Source organism: Lygodium microphyllum, chromosome 2 (assembly GCF_053477565.2).
Source record: "Lygodium microphyllum isolate KBCC chromosome 2, Lygodium_microphyllum_v1.1.10, whole genome shotgun sequence".
Classification (NCBI taxonomy): Eukaryota; Viridiplantae; Streptophyta; class Polypodiopsida; order Schizaeales; family Lygodiaceae; genus Lygodium; species Lygodium microphyllum.
Window position 1 is genome coordinate 189,254,002 of NC_141136.1, and position 20,321 is coordinate 189,274,322.

Genomic DNA, 20,321 nt, shown 5'->3' on the forward strand with positions numbered 1-20,321 from the left:
TACAAGGCATATAAAAGATCCCCCCCTTTTTGGGATGCCTTTATAAATCAGGCTTACAAGGTTGTTTTAGGTAGATGATTTAAATAGTCAAAACAGTCGATCTTCGGATGAATTGGAGACATAGTTGGCCACCAATTCTTTGGGTATTTCAGGAGTGTTGGGGCATTTACTTGTTATATGCCCTGTCTTCTTGCATTTGTTACATTTCATCTTCTCGGGATACTTCTTCTAGCAGTTGTTTACAAGATGTCCTTTTTTCTTACAAAAAGAACATTTAGTGAGAACTATATGAACCAATACTTGTTCACGCCTGACTGTTGCTGCTTTCTTTGTGGTTCCTCTTTTCTTCATCCAAACAGGATTGAATGGTACTTGCCAAATTAGGATCTGGAATGTTGGTGAGAGTGGTTATAAGAGTAGGAAACACCTGTTTTACAGCTTTTAGGAGAATAGCAATAGCATCTTCTTCAAGTATTGGAGCTTGTACAGAAGCAAGCTGTGCCATAAGTCCCTTCATATGAGAAATGAATTTTCCCAAATCTTCTCCTAAACGATATTCCAAGCTAAAGAATTCAATTTTAAGGAAGATTTTAGTATCAGTGCTAGCCGAAGTTGAGCCAAGAGTGTTGTTGATTGGTCCTAGTGTGTTGCTAAAATCTTGGATGTGGACATGGAGAGAGTCCTTGGCACCTTGCTGAAATTAGCAACCATTCATTGAAGGGGAGGTATTATTTGTGCTCAAGTCTATGAAGAGGGGAAGTCCCTAAGCATTTATGGGTTTTATGTAGAGCTTTGTCTTGCTTTGCAAATTTCAAGATGCATGCTTCAAAGATCTAATTAGCTCAAGTTATTGGACAATGAGTACCTCAAACCCTTTGATTCTAAGAATTGTGTATATGTATGTATGAATATAAGAGTAGATGTAATCCTAAGTTGTGTGTGTGTGTGTGGAGGGGTGTGTGTGAGTCATGTGTATGAGTATGTAAAAAAGGAGCAAGGATAAGTAGTATGTGACATGTGTCTATGTATGTACTGTGTGTATGAGTACATATGTATCATGTGGCGAATGTTTCTATATATATCCCATAACTTATAAATATTGTGGCGAATTTAATATATTTCTTTCAATATTTATTTTGCATGAATGGCGAAAGAGTCTTCAAAATTTAAAAATACCTTAGAAATATTGGTGAATTAAAAAAATTGGAGTTATAACTCAACCTACTCGGGTTTGGAAAAAGAAAATCCGAAAAAATAAAAGTATAGCCATTTGGCGACATATAGCCACTAAAATCATCTATGAGCATAACCTTTTGCAACTACCTTGCCTTCTATCTTTCCAATGAACCATCACATTTGCACTTGACTTTATACACCCATTTGCAATCAATTTCCTTCTTGCCATGCAACTCAACTCAATTCCATGTATTATTCTTCAACAATGTATCCATTTTCTCATCCATAGCATTCTTCCAAACTTTGTTTCTAATTGCCTCTTCAAAACAAGTGGTCTCTACATGCTGAACATATGATACCATGTATGCATAATGCATCTTTATAAAGCCATTATATGTTAATGCGTCCATTGATGCCTCACTCTATCTTATCTCCTCAATTGAGGTGCATTAGACAATGTCTCAACCATTCTAGCGTGTGGTGGAACATACTTTCCTGCACACTTGGAGTTTTTGCATGTGGTATGCCAAACTCATTATCTATAGACTCATCCTCAGAACTTTCACCCATAGGCTTATTTCCTTGTGCAATTTATGCCCTCTTTTGTGCACTTCTCAACCAACCACTCCATGGACTATAATTGCCATTGCTTTCTTCATGGCCTTGAAGTCTAGATATATCCTCAACATGTTCATTTCTTTGACCATTATTTGCTACACTTTTATTTACATACCTATCATCATCACTACTCTCACATATATCTATCTCAACTACAACTTTTGGTCAATATCAAGACTCATACTGAATCTCACCTTTCTACTTATTTAAACCTCTTTATTGATGACAAGATCATAATATTTATAGCCTCCTTCTCATCTAGATACCCAAGAAAAATGCATTTAACAACCTTTTGTTCTATCTTTTTTCTCAAATCATGAGGGACACGTACATAACATACACAACCAAACACCCTAATGGATGCAACTATAGGTATCCTTCCATGCATCTTCTAATATAGAGACATATGATGAGTCAAAGCTACTATAGGTGTCATGTTCACGATATGGAATGTAATATATACTACCTCAACCTAATAAGTCAAGTGAAGGAGTCACTTGACTTGGAAGAAGCACTTGTAGACCCAATATGAAAATTAGCTATGCAAGTTGAGTATGACAACATAATGAAGAATGACACTTAGGAACTGTTAACCAAGAGGAAGACTATTGGCACTATAAGTGGGTGTGAAAGGTAAAGTACAAGGCTAATGGAACCTTAGAAAAGTACAAAGATATATTAATTACATATGGTTGGCATGTCAAGATTGTGGGAGAGAAGGAAGGAGTCTCACTTGTAGCTTTCTTGCTTGCACAATGGGGGAATATACACAAAGGTGGAGGCTGAAAACAGTTTTCCTCTTCTTAGTTGTGTAAGCCAAAAGTAACTCAAGTACATAGAAATAGAAGAACCCTATATATGGGTCTCAAACCAAACTCAACTAACTAAGGTGGCATACTAACTGAGCCACGAACTAGAGTAGATAAGGATAGCTGTCATCTAGCTATTATTCATGGGCGGTGTACCAACCACATCTGCAACTGACAAGTCGGTGACATAAATGCACAACGGTCACCCTGGCATATCACGAGTGGAGCTTGATATCTCAACACTCCCCCTCGAGCTCAATCCCAATTCCTGCACACCAAGTAGGTCTCTGAACTTGCGCAGCTTCTCTGCGCCCAATGCCTTCGTGAATATGTCAGCTACCTGATCCTCTGTGCTGACATAAACTAGATCAATAAGACCTAGTAAAACCCTCTCCCGCACATAGTGATAATGCACCTCAATGTGCTTTGTTCTAGCATGATAGACTGGGTTATTTGCCAAGTGTATACTACTCATGTCGTCACAATAAATGACGATTGGCCCATCTGTAGACTGATGCATATCATAAAGTGGCTTATGCAACCAAGCTACCTCACATGTAGCCATTGCTGCACCCCTGTACTCAGCCTCTGTGCTCGACAAGGCAACTATAGGCTGTTTCTTGTTGCTCCAAGTGACTGCAGCACTCCCAAAAGAGAACACATATCCACTGGTAGATCGTCTACCAGAAATACTACCAGCCCAATCAGCATCAATCTATCCATACAACTGTATCTGAACCCCAATCTCATAAAGTAGTCCATACTGCAATGTGGACTTCACATACCTGAGTATGCATCTAGCCGCATCCAAATGCGGTTTCCTTGGAGCCTACATAAACTGACTTACCAATCCAACAACATAGCTCAAATCTGACCTGGTAATAGTCATATAAATCAAACTTCCTACTATGCGTGTGTACATAGTAGGGTCTTCCAGAAGCTCACATGCATCTGCGCTCAGCTTCACATTCTGCTCAAAGGAACTGAAATAGGCTTACAGCCTGTCATCCCATATTTGGACAGCATGTCCAATCCATACCACCTCTGCAAGAGCCGTATCCCACTTGGTAATCTAATCACCTCAATGCCCAAGAAATAATGCAGCTCTCCCAAATCCTTCATCTCAAACTTCTACTTCAATAGCATTTTCACATGAAGGATATCTTCATCATTGTCACCTGTCATAATCAAATCATCAACATAAATGACAAGCAGCATAATACATTTCTCTGTTTTTCTCAGATAAAGTGAGAAATCTGCCTTGGAAATCTGAAAGCCAATAGTGACAAGATACTGTTCTATCTTGTCAGACCATGCTCTAGGTGCTTGCTTCAAGCCATACAAGGCTTTCTTCAACCTGCAAACAAACTCAGGATGAATAGCATGCACATAACCTGGTGGCTGCTCCATATATACCTCTTCTTGCAAATCACCATGCAAGAAGGTATTCTTTACATCCATCTGATGTAAAGACCATTCCGTTGATGTAGCCATAGCAATGACTGCTCTTGTGGTTGCCATCCTTGCAACCGGACTGAATGTTTCTTCATAATCAATGCCATATGTTTGTGCATACCCCTTGACTACTAATCTTGCCTTGTATCTGTTCACAGAACCATCTGCATTGTGCTTCACCTTATAAACCCACTTACAACCAATTGCATTCTTACCTTTAGGCAAAGGTACCAATTCCCATGTAGCATTTGCTTCCAAGGCATCCATTTCTTCATCCATGGCTTTCTCCCATTTTTCTTTTCCCATGGCTTGCTCAAAAGAAGTGGGTTCTGGTTCCTGTATCACTTTGACCATATAGGCATAGTGAATGGCTGTAAATCCATCATATTTTAGCCTGTCCACAGGATACCTAGCTCTGGTAGACCTGCACAAAGTAGGTTCACTCCCAGGTACTCTCAAAACATCCCTGGTCTTCCTTACTCCAGGTGTAACAATAGAAGGAATACCCAACTCATCATCAATGCTTTGTTTTGAGCCACTGGATTCACCATCCACATAAGAGTGACTTGCATTCACATCAAACATGGGCTGATCTACCTTCTCTTTTCCTTTTCGTGATACGTGCATACCACTATCTGCATTGCTTTGAGAATATTCTCCTGATCTCAATCTGCCTGTCCATGGCAAAGAATGTGAACCACTGCTAGAGGACGCTCCAGGTCCACTAATATCTTGTGACTACTGCTGTGAATTTTGTGCAGCATTACCATTTTGTGCATCTACATTATCAATCACATTTACTAGTTTATACCAACTACTCATCTCATCAAAAACAACATCTCTGGTCACTGTAAACTTACGAGTAGAAGGGTTATAGCATCTATCCCCTTTTTGCTGCAGAGAGTAACCAATAAAGATGCACTTCTCAGCTTTTGGATCCAACTTGGATCTCAACTCATCTAGCACATGAACATAGATAATGCAACCAAAAATTTTCAAATGAGAAATATCTGGTTTCCTACCAGTATACCTCTCCTCTGGAGTCATGCCATGTATTGCTGCAGTGGGAGTCCTGTTCATTATGTAGACTACTGTAGCAACTACCTCAGCCCAATAAAAATCTAGCAGGTCTTTTTCATTGAGCATGGCACGAGATACCTCTCCAATATGCCTGTTTTTTCTTTCTGCAATTCCATTTTGTTGTGGGGTATGACTACATGAATATTGCTGCTTTATGCCATGCTCTTGCAAGAACCTTGCAAACTCATTTGAGAGGTACTCTCCCCCTCCATCTGACCTTAGGTATTTTATTTGCAGGCACGTTTCTTTTTCAACCATAGCTTTAAGAGTTTTGAAATGCCCAAAAACTTCACTTTTCTTTTTTATAAAATACACCCGAACTTTTCTGCTATAGTCATCAATAAAAGTGACAAAATAATGACAGCCTCCAAGAGATGCAGCTTTAGTAGTCCACGCATCAGAGTGGATTAATTCCAATGGCTTCTTACTCTCTTGAACATGTCTAGGAAATGGTTTCCTTGCCTGTTTTCCAAATTGACAGGTTTCACATACCTTATGCATTTCTGCAACCTTGAATTTAGGCAATCCTGCAACAATATTTTGGGCTTGCATTGATTTAAGTCGTTGTACATTAACATGACCAATGCATTTATGCCAGATATCAATATCTGCAACTACACCGGTCCCATGTGCAAACATTGCTGCACTCAATTCAGGCATGTCTGCATCCAATGTAAACATTCTGCCCTTCTTCTTTCCTTTTGCTATCAAGCGACCTTTATTTTTCATATCCTCAACAAAGCATCCATGAGAGTTAAATCTGACCTGCAAGCCCTGGTCAACCATTTGACCAACAGAAACTAGGTTCTTGGTGATATTCGGGACATGAAATACATCCGATAGGTATTTCTTTTTCCCATCCTGTATAGACAAAGAAATTTTTACAATCTGCACAATAGGATGTGTAGTGTCATCACCAGTCTCCACAAATCTTGGTTTTTCCATTTTCCTTGCATCCTGCATCCATTCTGCATGACCTCTCATATAGTTTGATGCACCTGAGTCAACATACCACACATCGTTGCTTTCTTCTGTATTTGTCACAGAATTGGTCATGTGCTGCACCATAAACAAATGCTCATTTCTGTCATCACCCTGTCTACTAGAAGATACATAATTTCCTTGTTGCAATTTTCCATTCATGATGTCATTCTGCTTTTTATAGCAGTCTTTAGCCATATGACCCATTTTACCACAGTAATAGCATTCAACATTGCTATTTACATTTTGGCCTCTTTTCCATCCACCACCTCTTTGGCTCCCCGTGCCTCTAGAGTTACCACGTCCTCCTCCATAGGACTGGTTTTCTTGAGTTTGCTGCATATTCTGATTTCTACCACGGCCTCCAGATCGGCCTCCTCTACCTCTACCTCTACCTCTTCCAGCATTTGAGTAGAAGACAGCTTCTTTTAAAGTTCCTCCTGAAGAAGATGCACCACCATTTCTCTGCTCCTCAGAAATTAGAAGAGCAATCAACTCCTCAAAATTAGGAAATCTTTCACGGAATGGATGTTCGGAACTGTGCATAATCCTTTCCTAGACCATTCAAGGTCACGGAAACTAAATCATCATCTTCCACTGGCGACCCAATGGAAGCAAGTGCATATGCAATCTTCTTCACCTTCATGTGGTAGTCATTGATGCTCATACTTTCTCTTTGCACATTGTGCAACTCTTGCTTGAGCTGCATTTTCCTGGCTTGCGTATTTGTGCTATACATTTTTGACAAAGTATCCCATGCCTCCTTTGGTGTACTTGCATCTTGAATATGCACAATCATAGAGTCTGAAATGCTGATAAACAGCCAGTACATAACTTTCCTGGCTCTCTCATGCCATGCTTTAAATGCCTGCATTTGCTATTGATTGGGAACATCAGGAAGAACTGGTTCTTCTTCATTTCCTGCAATGAATTCCCAATATCCTTTTCCCATAAGGAAATTCGTCATTCTGAACTTCCATGCTTGGAAGTTGTTCTTGTCAAGCTTTTTAGTGACAATCTGTGAAAGAGAATCAGACGCCATTACAGAACACTTCAAAAATTTCTGTCACTGCAAAGAACACAGCTTCAGCCTCACAAGGGCAAATCTGCAAAACTGACGAAAGTGGTATTTGACCACATAGTCACTTCCTAGTGACGATTTTGCATCAACAGGCAACAAGGATGATTCTGTAACTCCCAATGTCTCTACGCACAGGTATACGATGCAATTTCTACAGTAACTTTTCACCGACCTGTAGAACAATGGTCGCATAGCATAAAACAGGGCCTTTTCCTGAGTGCGTGCAGAAAACTTCCACCTCCAAAACAGGCCCCAAAATGTTCTCAAATAAAAAAAACAGAGCAACCAAGGGCTAAAGCCCTTGCCCGCAGCATATACTGCCCTCTTGCTACACGGCGAAGGGCGTCTCAATCTAAGACAATGCACTCTTGCACTTTCTGGCTATGCTACCTGCAGAGACTTGCTCCCAAAACAGAAAAATGAAAGCAACACTGGTCCTCTTACCAGAACACAGCAAACTTGGTTTGCTTTCTTGAGCTCCTTACCACGAACAAGGCTCTGATACCATGTCAAGATTGTGGGAGAGAAGGAAGGAGTCTCACTTGTAGCTTTCTTGCTTGCACAATGGGGGAATACACACAAAGGTGGAGGCTGAAAACAGTTTTCCTCTTCTTAGTTGTGTAAGCCAAAAGGAACTCAAGTACATAGAAATAGAAGAACCCTATATATGGGTCTCAAAGCAAACTCAACTAACTAAGGTGGCATACTAACTGAGCCACGAACTAGAGTAGATAAGGATAGCTGTCATCTAGCTATTATTCATAGGCGGTGTACCAACCGCATCTGCAACTGACAAGTCGGTGACATAAATGCACAACGGTCACCTTGGCATATCACGAGTGGAGCTCGATATCTCAACATGGCATAGATTGAAAGGTTTGATTTTCAAGAATCCTTTGGTAGGAATTCTAGAATGACCATTGTTCATATGGTTCTTGCAATGCCGCTAATAAGAAATTGCCAATTTACCAAATGGATCTCAAATCAACATACTTGAATGGTGACCTTAGGGAGGATATGTACATGGATTATATACCAAGGTTTGAGGATCCCATTCTTAGAAAATTTTGTAAGGTCGAATATGCACTATATGGCTAAGACAAGCCCCCAGAGTATGGTATCAATGGATAAGTAAGTCCACAAGAATAGTAAAAAGTTTATGTGCTTGTCTTATATATGGACAACCTTCTTACTACATGTGATTATAAATATATGATCCATCACACTTGAAGGCCTTTGAGTTTTGAGGTTGAAATGACAAAATTGGGATTAATGCATTATTGTTTGGGATTAGAGTCTAACAAGATCCAAGAAAGATCATCTCTCATAGAAATATGAATGGGGGATCTTGAAAGCATTGACATGGTCAATTGCAAGAGATAGCTACACCTACAAAGGTCTGTTGCACATTATCCATTGAGGATATATCACCACTAGCAAACATTGCAAAGTATGAAAGGTTGTTCCAAGCCTTATCAAAGTCATTGGAAAGTTGGGATGCATATACTCAAATGCTTAAACAATACTCTTGGCTATGGCATCACATACAATTCTAAAACTTCGATGGTTGGAATTGTGATTCAAATTGAGTAGGAGACAATGACTCTAGAAAATATGTTTTTGGATATTGTTCCTTTGGGTTTAAGAATTTTCTCTTAGATTGGCAAGAAGTAATCAACTATGGCCTGGTCTTGTACCAAATGGCTTGTACCAAAGCAAAGCATAAGGCAGCTTGTTTTGTTACATGTGAAGTAGTATGATTAATTAAGATCTTATAGGAGATGGGAGTGTAGATGAAGAGGAAATCATGCTAAGATGTTGCATGATTAATCTAGGATGTGATAGTAGAGTTTATCTATTTTCCAACATAGAAAAATGAAGTAGATATATTTGCTGAAGTACTTATGAAGGATCTGCTTTGAGTTCATCTTCAAAATCTCAATGCTAGGCCAAGTTCATAAATGTTGAGGAGGATTGCTAGATATGCTCAACACCCCACCCCAATAAGGTGCTGCCCATGATCCATGGTGCTCAAAGTTGTAAGGCCTCATTATGGCATGTGAGCATGAACATTGGTTGGGTCCTCTTGACTTGTATGTTAGATGATAGTAAGAATGTGACCCATATGTCTCTAGCCAATGGGGTAGAGAGAGTAGTTAAGTTGGTAGCAACTTGAGGTACACTATGTCAAGTTGTAACGTGTGGGAGTTATTAAGGATCTCTACTTTGGGTCCAAGTGGCCGCAGAAGCAGCCATTGATGAGTAATACAATTTGTTGGTCAAGCTAGCTTGACCAAATTTACAAGATATAAAGGAGACCTTCTCAAAACCATTATTATCTATCACTAACAAATTGGAAGTTTTTTCATTATATAGATCATTCTCTACTTAGAAAGCCCTTTCTCAAGCCTCTCCTTTTTTCCAAGTACCTAAATTAGTAACAATGGCATAGGCATGCTTGTTTGTCCACATTTAGCAGCAGTCTTAGGCAGCGTGCCAGAAATTGGAAGCTCCAAGACTTGGATTCAACAAGACTGAAGGTGAATTTCAATTGAATTCACGTGGACTAGCTAGGCATTGAATTTGGGGCATTTCCATCGTCTATAAGGTGGGTGAAGGCTAATTGAGTGCTCGAATCAAGGGGCAAAATAGATTGAAGACTTGCTGGTCACTTTGGACAACAAGGGGATTGGGAGAATCCCATTGTAAATCAACTTTTTCTTCAATAAAGCTAAAGAAATACATGTTTTTTTATTACCCTAGTGTGCATGTTTATTTGATCATCACGATAAATACATGGTCAATAGTTGACACGTAAGGGATGATTGATTGCGCATGTTAGCACACATGATACCAGTGTAAATTTGTGGGCTTATTAATCAAGCTATTAATGAGGTAGATACCTACTAAGTTTATCTTTATTATTCTCAAAGAATGAGCGTTCTCTTGGGGCACATCCTAATAAAGAAATGTTTTTAACAATTTCAAGCAGCTTTAAGACATTCATAGAAAGCATGTAGTTGCTCATCCATGTCTTTCGAAATTTGTTGAGTAGCTTTGATTTTAATTGAATGATCTAAGAACCTTAAAGATGATGTAATCTTGTGCCTAAAGCTTCAAAATATAATAGATTGAAAACTATTGATAAGATGGCCCACATGGAAACTCTACCAAGGCTACATAGGTAAGTCCATGATTTGAGTTCTCTTATTGCAATAGGCTCTAATATTGTTTAAATTGCTAACAAATTGAGTACAATGGGTTCTATATAACAATGGAGATACATTCGACATTTCAAATGTGCAACCTATAAATGGGGAGGACCTATCAATAGATAAGCCATGGACTATACTCTTACACATTATTATTCACTCTTTCACAAGTTACGTTTGTAATGTTTGAGCTTCTTCAATCTACAACATATGGCATGTTGCTTAGATGTCCTTGCATCAACATTACTCCACATCAAAAGTAGGTAGTTAGAAAATAGGCATTGTGACCAAGTCTTGCTCAAATTGACTACATTCCTATTCAAAAATGGAGAATTAAGGCAATGTTACAACCTCTTAATTATTCATAAGTCAAATTACCATCACTCAACACAACTTGTGCATTCTCACAACCCTTAGCATTTGACCAAATCAACACGTCCAATCAATAAAGAATTTTTTATTCATTTGTATTGGGATCAACAAAAAGTACCATTGTGGAAAGCTCGTGCTCATAAGAGAAAACCAAACATATCCAAAGTAATATGGACATGTTTTTTATATCATGCTCATAAGAGAAAATCCAAAGCAATCGAGGTAACATGGACATGTCTTATAGTAAATCAAAAACTACACAAATCAATATATAAGCATGCTTGTAATGAACCTCTAGTTCCTCTCACATCATAGAATAATGAGACAATAGATCTAAGTGAGGATGCGAAATACCACAAACACAATTGGAATTAAATATGCATTGGTTACACCCCAACTAGAATGTTGAATGGTATAGTTTAATTAGAATGGCATTGTCATCCAATTGGTGTAAATGGTAAATCCAAGTAGAATCTGCATTATTAGTCCAATTTCTCACACAGTAAAATTTTGGGCAAGATCCATTAGGCAATGAGATAGGTTGATGATAAGTTACTCCATGTTTGATTTAGATGTTGGAGTTTCAACCAAAGTATCTTCTCGCTCAATGTATGTGCTTCCATTTTGATGATTTTGGCAATTCTTTATGTATCATCTCAAATTATTATTTAAATTTCTTATCAATATGCTCCATTGCTTGCTTGAATACACAATCCAGTAACATGGAAAATTTCGATTGTAAAATACCGATAACAAGCTACATTTTCATAAGTTTGTCTATTTTGTAATAGTCTGAAGCTTTGCCACAATATGATGTGTAGTTAGGAAGGTAGGATATGAAAGTTGTATGGGCAAGCATATTTGAGAGATATATGAGGCTCCAATGAAGTGGCCTTGCTTGATGTATATTGCACTTAATTGTTGTATTTAGAGCAAGGCGACGATGAAGATAATAATGAGAAAAGGGATGGACTGCCTGCATGCACAATAGGGGATTGCTTTGTAGCATAACATGGCTGCTTTTTGGGGTTGAAGATAAGGAGATTTTAAAGCGGGCCTAAACTGTTACAAACAAGGAAAGAACATGGCTGAATTTGAAGCATCATAAAGAATATTGTTTTGATATATAAAAGGATTGAATTGAATCACCACGGAAAGGGGATATTTTTTGAAGGTTAAAATGACCAACTTTATGATGCAAAGCAAACCTAAAAAGTCACAAAAGAGGGATAAATTGTTGTGTTAAGAGTAGGCCTGATCTGTTCTAGTAGAAGCGTATATTGTTATCCTAAATTGAAATAGATGTATATTGTTGTCCTAAATCAAAAGAGGCATAACAGATCTCATTTGATGCATGTAATAAGGGAGGGAAGCTGAGAGGTTGAACACAACAAAGGATAAAGGATAACTAATATTGCATTCATCATTAAAATTCAATAAAACACTATATTTATCACTAAAATTGAGCTCATATTGATATGTGCTACCATTGCCAATCAATAAAGTATTTAACTTAGCCTTGATAATAAATGTGCTACCATTGCCAATCAATGAATAAAGTATGAACTTAGCCTTGATACTCTCCTCTCATATAAAAAGGAGAATTCCGCAAGACATCCACTTTTGATGCAAAACTCACTCCTTTCGATACAAGCCCCAAGTCTTTGATGATAAGAATGCCTACCATTGTCAATCAATACATTACAAGCTTTGCTTGAGACTTCTCTCATGAATAACTTGGGAGATGGTGTGCATTCTACATCAGGTTGATCATTGAATCAAGATCAGTACATGAGTCTTTGAAATCCTAATCCTACTCGACATTCATGCCTGCAAAAATCTCACACGCGGCTGCAGCTTCTGCAGGCCTGCAACACAACCTGTGCAAGGTCAACAACACACCCGAAGCACAGCACCCAGGGGGGCTGCGAGGGGGGGAGCACGCAGTCCCCCCGGGTGCTTACACAAACTCCAAACCACCAGTTCTTACATCAAATTTATTACTATATTTACTTCAGATCTCAGAATTTACTACCGCCACTCAGATTCTGCCATTCAGCTGAAACCTCTTGAAAACATGTCACCAAAATATGCATAAGAGATTTTAGTCTGCAAGAGAGGAAGAAGAAATATATACATCTCATCTATTAAGTATACATCTCGATGGTTGTAGGCAGAACAAAAACCCATAGTAAGAAATCTATATCCTGCAATCATGGAACCTGTATTCTACAATCATCAGTTGTACTAGGATCAGAATCTCAATGCTCATCTCACTGCACAAAACAGCATCTTGCATCAAATTTGCAAGATTCCATGACACGCAGCTTCCAAACATGTGTGTGAGACCCAACTTCTAAACATGTCGGAGAGATCACTCTCAAACATGCAAAAACCAACCCAACTTTTGCCAAAATGAAAACACAAGCCCAATTTTGCTGAATTTTGCAAAGTTACATCGAGACCCAACTTTGAATGTAAGAAGAGAAATATATATACACACAATGAAACTGCAAACATAGACCAGATTTTTCCAGGATCGCAGAAGTCGGATTATTCACATTAATGCACCGCTCACAAATTTGACTAGTGTTTCTTTTCTGCTGAAGATGTGCATACAGAGGAGGAGAGCACCCCTTTCTGGGCAGGAAACAAAGGCTGAAGGAGTAAACTACAGTTCCACCCCACAGCCAATTTCAAGTGATGTTGCGGAGGATTTCAGCAGCTGTTGCAACTGCCCCTCCTGTGATTGCTCCTCTTAGCACCCGATCATGTCGCACATTCGGTTCAGTCAGAGAGAGTGCAGCCCCAGTCAATGCACCACCCAGAAGGGCATTTTTCTGCACCATCATCACGATATTGCACCAATCACAACATTCCAAACAGTAGTCATGCAGAGGCCATTCAAAGAGCTTCAAGCAAATGGAGTTCTGGGAACTAAAAATAACTGACCCAATCGTGCACACCCCTGGCTTCTTGCATGGCATAAGTCATACCAGAATACATGCCTGCAACAAGTCCTGGAATTTACCCAAGGATGGAATTCAATAACCTCACAATGTAGTATTACAAAAAACACAAACACTATGGATCAATTATCCGAGAATTGACAGCTTTACCCCACTGAACCGCTTCTTTGCTTGTACGTTGCACCTGCAGGACACAGTAACACCTTCTTAATACAGACCTGAACTAGGGCATAAAATAAATGGTTCGTCATAATACCTGCGACTTGAGAAGCTACATACATTATGGCACTTTCGGATGTTCGATTTTTCCCTTTCATCATAACATGCTTTTGGGCCATTTGGACTTTCCAGGTTTCTTTTAATAGGATGGAAATTTTGGGTTATTTGGATTTTTTCCTGTACAGTTTTGTTTTTTCCCAGCGATCTCACCACCTCAGTAACATGCATCTTACCTGGGTGGTAAGAATAACATAAACGGTAACAACATTTTGGGCTGTCCAATCGATTCCCACCACCTCAGTAACACAGCTCACACACAGTATCACTATGTTACATAATGCAGTAAACCCGGCAGAATAAAGGGTTACCATTGGATCTTAGAAGCCCCTCTAGGATGTCTATGGGGTAACCGTGTGACTGATACAAGCCCGGTGATGGGTAATATAATTTGCAGATACACAGTAAAGAAACAATCATTGAATCACACCTTTATTGCTCGTTATGATCCTCAACCCTATTTATTGCTTGTTATGATGATCAGCCAGCCTCACAACTCTTATTAATTCTCGATCACCAAATGTGTTTTCTTCTTCCACAACGGAAGTAAAATCACAATGTTTATACACACAGATCAAATCCCAAATAAACAAGTCACAGCATAAAAGGTCTATATGAAGGAACACAATTGTATTACAACAAGTATCTCTCTCAAATAAACCATCCACTTCAGCAGTCATGTAAGAACTCGAAAGGCACTCACCATGCTCTCCAAGGACTGCTTGTTTGTCTCCTCTGCATAGATTTGAAGGAATCCAATGTAAATCAACTTAATGTCTAGAAAGAAACCATTATCTACACTCCAATGTGGTAATGAAACAGAAACGAACTTCACCACACTTGTTTATAGATCATACCTTGAAGCAGCAGTTTGGTAGCATCCTGTGTAGCTGCGTGCAATGCCCCAACCTGACAAGCATCAAGCTGTTCACTTAGGCCAAATAGGAAAGCCCTCTGAGAACAAAATCCTTTTGAAGGATTAACCTGCTCTAATGTTAAAATCAACTCAACATAATACTTCCTGCTTGCATTCTACCATTGACATATTGAGAAAAAACTTAAAAACTGCACGGGCTCTTCATTGCAGGCACCAATCAGAGCACAAATTCAGACTCCACACTTTAAGCCAAAAATCAACCCTCAGGACACACTTGCATGCTTGCATCCTACCGTTGACAAACAGGAAACAACTTAATGGCACCAACTCTTCATTGCAGGCACCAATTAGGGTCTGAATCTCAAATAGAGCAGAAATTCAGACTCCAGACTCTAAACCAACATCTCTCGACACCATTACTGTCCACAGTATAGTGGAACACCCATTCCAGGATGCTTGAACAAGGAATCCAGAGATGAAACGAGTTTACGCCAAGCCACTGTAAGGGCTGGATATAAAAGCAGTATGATCAGTGTCCCAATAATTGACTATATGAGACACTGCTGTGTCCACTCACATGATAGCGCACATGCCCATGCCAATAGGCCACCATCCACCTCCAGGCTGCACCAAGGGAGCACAAGCAGAATGCCAGCAAGTACAAACAATGTCCCAAGAATAGGCTATATGGAGCAGGGATTCTGTCCACATGACACATAGATGTGCATAACCATGTCAATGGCGTCTGACGCACCTGGGCTCAGTCAGCAGGCATGTGTCCATACAGAGTCATTGCCGCATGTCTATCCCCATTGAAATGACACATACATTGGTTCATGTTCATGTGGATCACAGCGACAATGCACCTCACAGAGGCCGGAGTGCCCAACCCATATCGTGTGGTCCTCAAGATGATGCACCTCACAAAGGCCATGGTGCTCATTTTGTGTGATCCCCGAGATGATGCACAACAAAAGCAGTGAACATATCGTGTCCACATCCTGTGGCTTCCTGCCTATGAAGCACCCTACAGGACACTTCATACACACCAACCTTGATTGTACAGAGGTCCATGCCACTGTGACAAGCCCCCTCAAGAAGAAGAAGGTCAATTCAGTGTCAATGGGCAAAGCCACCACCTGTAGAGCGGGAGCTCTGGTACTGCCACAGCTTACATAGATTTTTGGTATGCCTCAGCACGATCACCCTGACCCAAGCCATGCAGCAACCCCTCAGTGCGACTACCCTGACCAAGCCATGGAGCAGACTCCAAAATTGGAACACAAGCAAAGAGATTCATATGATCAACAATTATGCTGCCACCCCTCAATAGAATTTGATGTAGCCTAGGCACATCCATCACAATCCAAGCCATTTACTAGACTCAAATACTGTCAAAACAAGCGAACAGATTAATGTGAAACTAAGTACAGTTCTATCGTCGTAATTAACAAGTTGATTACTTGCTTACCCCTCCAACTTTCACAAAGCCATCCACAACCCTGTTGAGGAGGGGGTGACCGAGGTCGATGAGGAGGTCGGCATGGTGGTTGTTGAGGTTGGCGTTTACTCGTGCCTCAGGCATCGTGACAGGGAGTGGGGAGGGAGGGGGAAGGACGTGATGTACAGGGGACTGCAACCACCAAGAGCAGGAGCAAGGATGTGATTAAAATAAGAAACAGCAGCAGCAGAAGAAGAAGAAAGAATGACAGGAAGGGCAAAGGATTGGTTCAAAGAAAGTAATAATTACTGTATTCTCATGTAGTTGTACTGATTGTCGACGATAGATGGAGATGATAATGATACCTGGAACTGGCTTTTGAGGGTTGTGGGCGCCTGTTCTTTCTACTGCTGCTGTCGATTCTCCTTCTAGTATCCTCCTCTTTCTTCTTGTCTGCAAGAGTATGCAATATTGATAATAGCTAAACTGCTTCTCTCTTACCGTTCTTGGTACGTTCGGGGCGTGTGTTCTTGAGACACGGAAGGCGTGGGTCGAGAAGACACTTGTCAAGGCCACTTGTCCCCCTGCCAAGGTTGCACCCCCCATGCACTACGCCAGCTCATCCTGCCCGTTCACACGGATCGCTTAACAGGCTCATGCTCCTCCCTATGCTCCACTGCCATCCTCATACACTCTCACAAGCCTCTCAGTACTACTCCTGCCCCTCCACAATTGCCATCCCAAATCCCCACCTTTCTCCCCCTCTTTTCTTTTGGCATTTGTGTGACCGAATGTAAAGGTAGAGCTTGCAACTTTATGTCCTACGGTTTTTTCTAAGATAATCCGCACACACACATGCAAAGGCTTGCAAGGTGAATGGCAAGTGTTACGAGAATCCGGCTTCAGCTTATGAACACAGACATGCAAAAATCATCATGTTTCATACGAAAATAAGAGGATCAACTTGAAAGGTGAACATGAAATTCAATCTCATATTGAGGCCCCTAAAAGGGGTAATTTTAAACAAGTAGCCAAAAGGAACACAAGTTAAATGGAATCCCTTTGAAATCAAAAGGCTCAAAATGGACCAAATAGAACTAGTTGTACCAAATCGAAAGGCTCAAAATGAACCAAATAGGACTAGTTGTACTTTGACTAGGAGTGAACTTGAGGTCATATTTTCCTTAATCCTCTTTATTCCATCTATGAAATGCACCAAATAGGATTGTTTGTACTTTGAATAGGAGTCAACTTGAGATCATCTTTTCCTTAATCCTCTCTATTCCATCTATGAAATGCACATAGAGGAAAATGACCCTTGAGGTGCACCCTTCTGAGGCTAGGCATCAATACAAGAGTTGCGCTTCAATAAGCATCCACAAAGTGGCTATGGCTTTGCCTTTCGACCCTCTTTGCCCATGTTAAAGTGATTGGGTTATTATGTATTTTATGGGGAGGATTCCCTTTAAAGAGGAATTCCCTAGATGGTTTTGAGAGCACAGGAAAAGGATTGTATCTTATGTGGCTCCCAGAGAAAATTCGATGCACTCATGCCTTAATTAGCAAGGTTTTTGCTATCAAAGGTCCTTCTATCAGAATGCCCAATCTTGGTGTCCTTCCCAAGATTACATACCTTGTTTTCGAAGCTAAGGTCAAGACCATTGCTAGCTCTTTGGGAAAGGTTTTGCATGCCTTTCCATGGACTAAAATAGCCCAACAAATCAAGCATGTAAGGGATGGAGCACTACATGACACAAGCACCTCCAATACTGAGAGAGGCCATCCTAATAAAGCCTACAATAGCCCATTTTTTTTGTGACAAAATCTTGCAACATTAAAGACCATGGCATAAGATTTTAATGGAGACCACGAATTATGTACAACATGTTATTATACCTCTAACCAACATTTAGTGGGGGGTCCTTCAAAAAGCCTTTATGATGTGATATAGTTGGTAAGATAATATTGTGTAGGATCATCAAAAGTAGTGTTATGTTTTAGCCTAGGACTATAGTGTGGGGGACATGTATTCCCAAGAATTTAGGCAGAGGAAGATGTGGTTCCGCATTTGGTCTGATAATTGTTGTAGGTTAAAGCTTGTATAGAACTGCTAATATCACAAAAGATAATGGACGAACTAGACCAAGGTTATGCAAAGGGCATGAACTTTTGTTAGCCCTAGGTTTGCACCTTATGGGACATGTGTTCCCAAATCCATTGGGCTAATGTAGATAAGTCTCCAAAGCCATTGGGTCGATGTAGATACGTCTCCACATTTGGTCTTACAATTGCAAGAACTCATGTTGTGAGAAAAAAGGTAAACCCACTAAACATCTCATAACATCAAGTTTTCGAGACCTGTGTCTAGGGGAGGTGGAACCAAAGGGACCACCTGCCAACATAAAGATAGTCCCACAATACACACCATATATGATTGCAAAGCAAGTGGTTAGCTAAGGTCTATTATGTGGTATTCAAGGATAATATCTATACCCAATTACAATGTTATAGCCTAAAAGTATAGAAGGTTTGTAAATGGTCTCATTATTCATGTGTTGCTCTTCAAGGCATCAACTTTAGTCCTTCACATTCTCACCATGTAGCTCCAATGTTGAGAGAAGAAGCCATGGAAGAAGAAGGAGAAGAATAGGATGGAGAATATATTCTCCTAATTACTCTCTCTCTCTCTCTCTCTCTCTCTCTCTCTCTCTCTCTCTCTCTCTCTCTCTCTCTCTCTCTCTCTCTAGCAATATTTGCCACAAAATGTTAGACAATAATATAGGAGAATAGAAAATTAAAATTTATGCACACAACATAAGCTCTTTATTCTTTTACGCAATTATATACAGTATGTCAAGATTGTGGGAGAGAAGGAAGGAGTCTCACTTGTAGCTTTCTCACTTACACAATGGGGGAATACACACAAAGGTGGAGGCTGAAAACAATTTTCCTCTTCTTAGTTGTGTAAGCCAAAAGAACTCTAGTACAAAGAAATAGAATAACCCTATATATGGGTCTCAAACCAAACTCAACTAACTAAGGTGGCATACTAACTGAGCCACGAACTAGAGTAGATAAGGATAGCTGTCATCTAGCTATTATTCATGGGCGGTGTACCAATTGCATCTACAGCTAACAAGTCGGTGACATAAATGCACAACGGTCACCCTGGCATATCATGAGTGGAGCTCCATATCTCAACACTCCCCCTCGAGCTCAATCCCAATTCCTGCACACCAAGTAGGTCTCTGAACTTGCGCAGCTTCTCTGCGCCCAATGCCTTCGTGAATATGTCAGCTACCTGATCCTCTGTGCTGATATAAACTAGATCAATAAGACCTAACAGAACCCTCTCCCGCACATAGTGATAATGCACCTCAATGTGCTTTGTTCTAGCATGATAGATTGGGTTATTTGCCAAGTGTATACTGCTCATGTTGTCACAATAAACGACAACTGGCACATCTATAGGCTAATGCATATCATAAAGTAGCTTATGCAACCAAGCTACCTCACATGCAGCCATTGCTGCACCCCTCTACTCAGCCTCTGTGCTCGACAAGGCAACTGTAGGCTGTTTCTTGCTACTCCAAGTGACTGCAGCACTCCCAAAAGAAAACACATATCCACTGGTAGATCGTCTATCAGAAATACTACTAACCCAATCAGCATCAGTGTATCCATGCAACTGTATCTGAACCCCAGTCTCATAAAATAGTCCATACTGCAATGTGGACTTCACATACCTGAGTATGCGTCTAGCCACATCCAAATGCGGTTTCCTTGGAGCCTGCATAAACTGACTTATCAATCCAATAGCATAGCTCAAATCTAGCCTGGTAATAGTCATACAAATCAAACTTTCTACTATGCGTCTGTACATAGTAGGGTCTTCCAGAAGCTCACATGCATCTACGCTCAGCTTCACATTTTGTTCCAAAGGAACTGAAATAGGCTTACAGCCTGTCATCCCA

At 40.1% G+C, this 20,321-nt stretch overlaps 1 protein-coding gene across 2 annotated transcripts; it reads right to left on the reverse strand.

The window, feature by feature from the left end:
- Positions 1-13,189: 13,189 nt before the first annotated feature.
- LOC148040736 (outer envelope pore protein 16, chloroplastic-like) lies at positions 13,190-17,084 on the reverse strand. 2 transcript variants are annotated; one of them, XM_087661326.1, is made up of 7 exons: positions 16,657-17,084; positions 16,378-16,539; positions 14,887-14,938; positions 14,733-14,764; positions 13,904-13,937; positions 13,737-13,804; positions 13,190-13,624 (listed from the first exon to the last, which is right to left on the reverse strand). In XM_087661326.1, exons 1-7 carry the CDS (start codon positions 16,951-16,953, stop codon positions 13,481-13,483), a joined length of 789 nt encoding a protein of 262 aa, XP_087517452.1. In that variant the 5' UTR covers positions 16,954-17,084; the 3' UTR covers positions 13,190-13,480. The 2 variants fall into 2 exon arrangements, with proteins under 2 accessions (XP_087517452.1, XP_087517461.1); XM_087661335.1 differs by having other exon boundaries at positions 16,713-16,850.
- Positions 17,085-20,321: the final 3,237 nt, after the last annotated feature.

What these genes read in the sequence shown, in the direction of transcription:
- LOC148040736 (XM_087661326.1), bottom strand. Translation starts at nt 16,953, where the DNA reads ATGGGGGGTGCAACCTTGGCAGGGGGACAAGTGGCCTTGACAAGTGTC. An exon ending in TACCAAACTGCTGCTTCAAG is followed by an intron (nt 14,765 to 14,886) that starts GTATGATCTATA and finishes AAATCTATGCAG; the next exon opens with AGGAGACAAACAAGCAGTCC. An exon ending in CCAGGGGTGTGCACGATTGG is followed by an intron (nt 13,625 to 13,736) that starts GTCAGTTATTTT and finishes ATGATGGTGCAG; the next exon opens with AAAAATGCCCTTCTGGGTGG.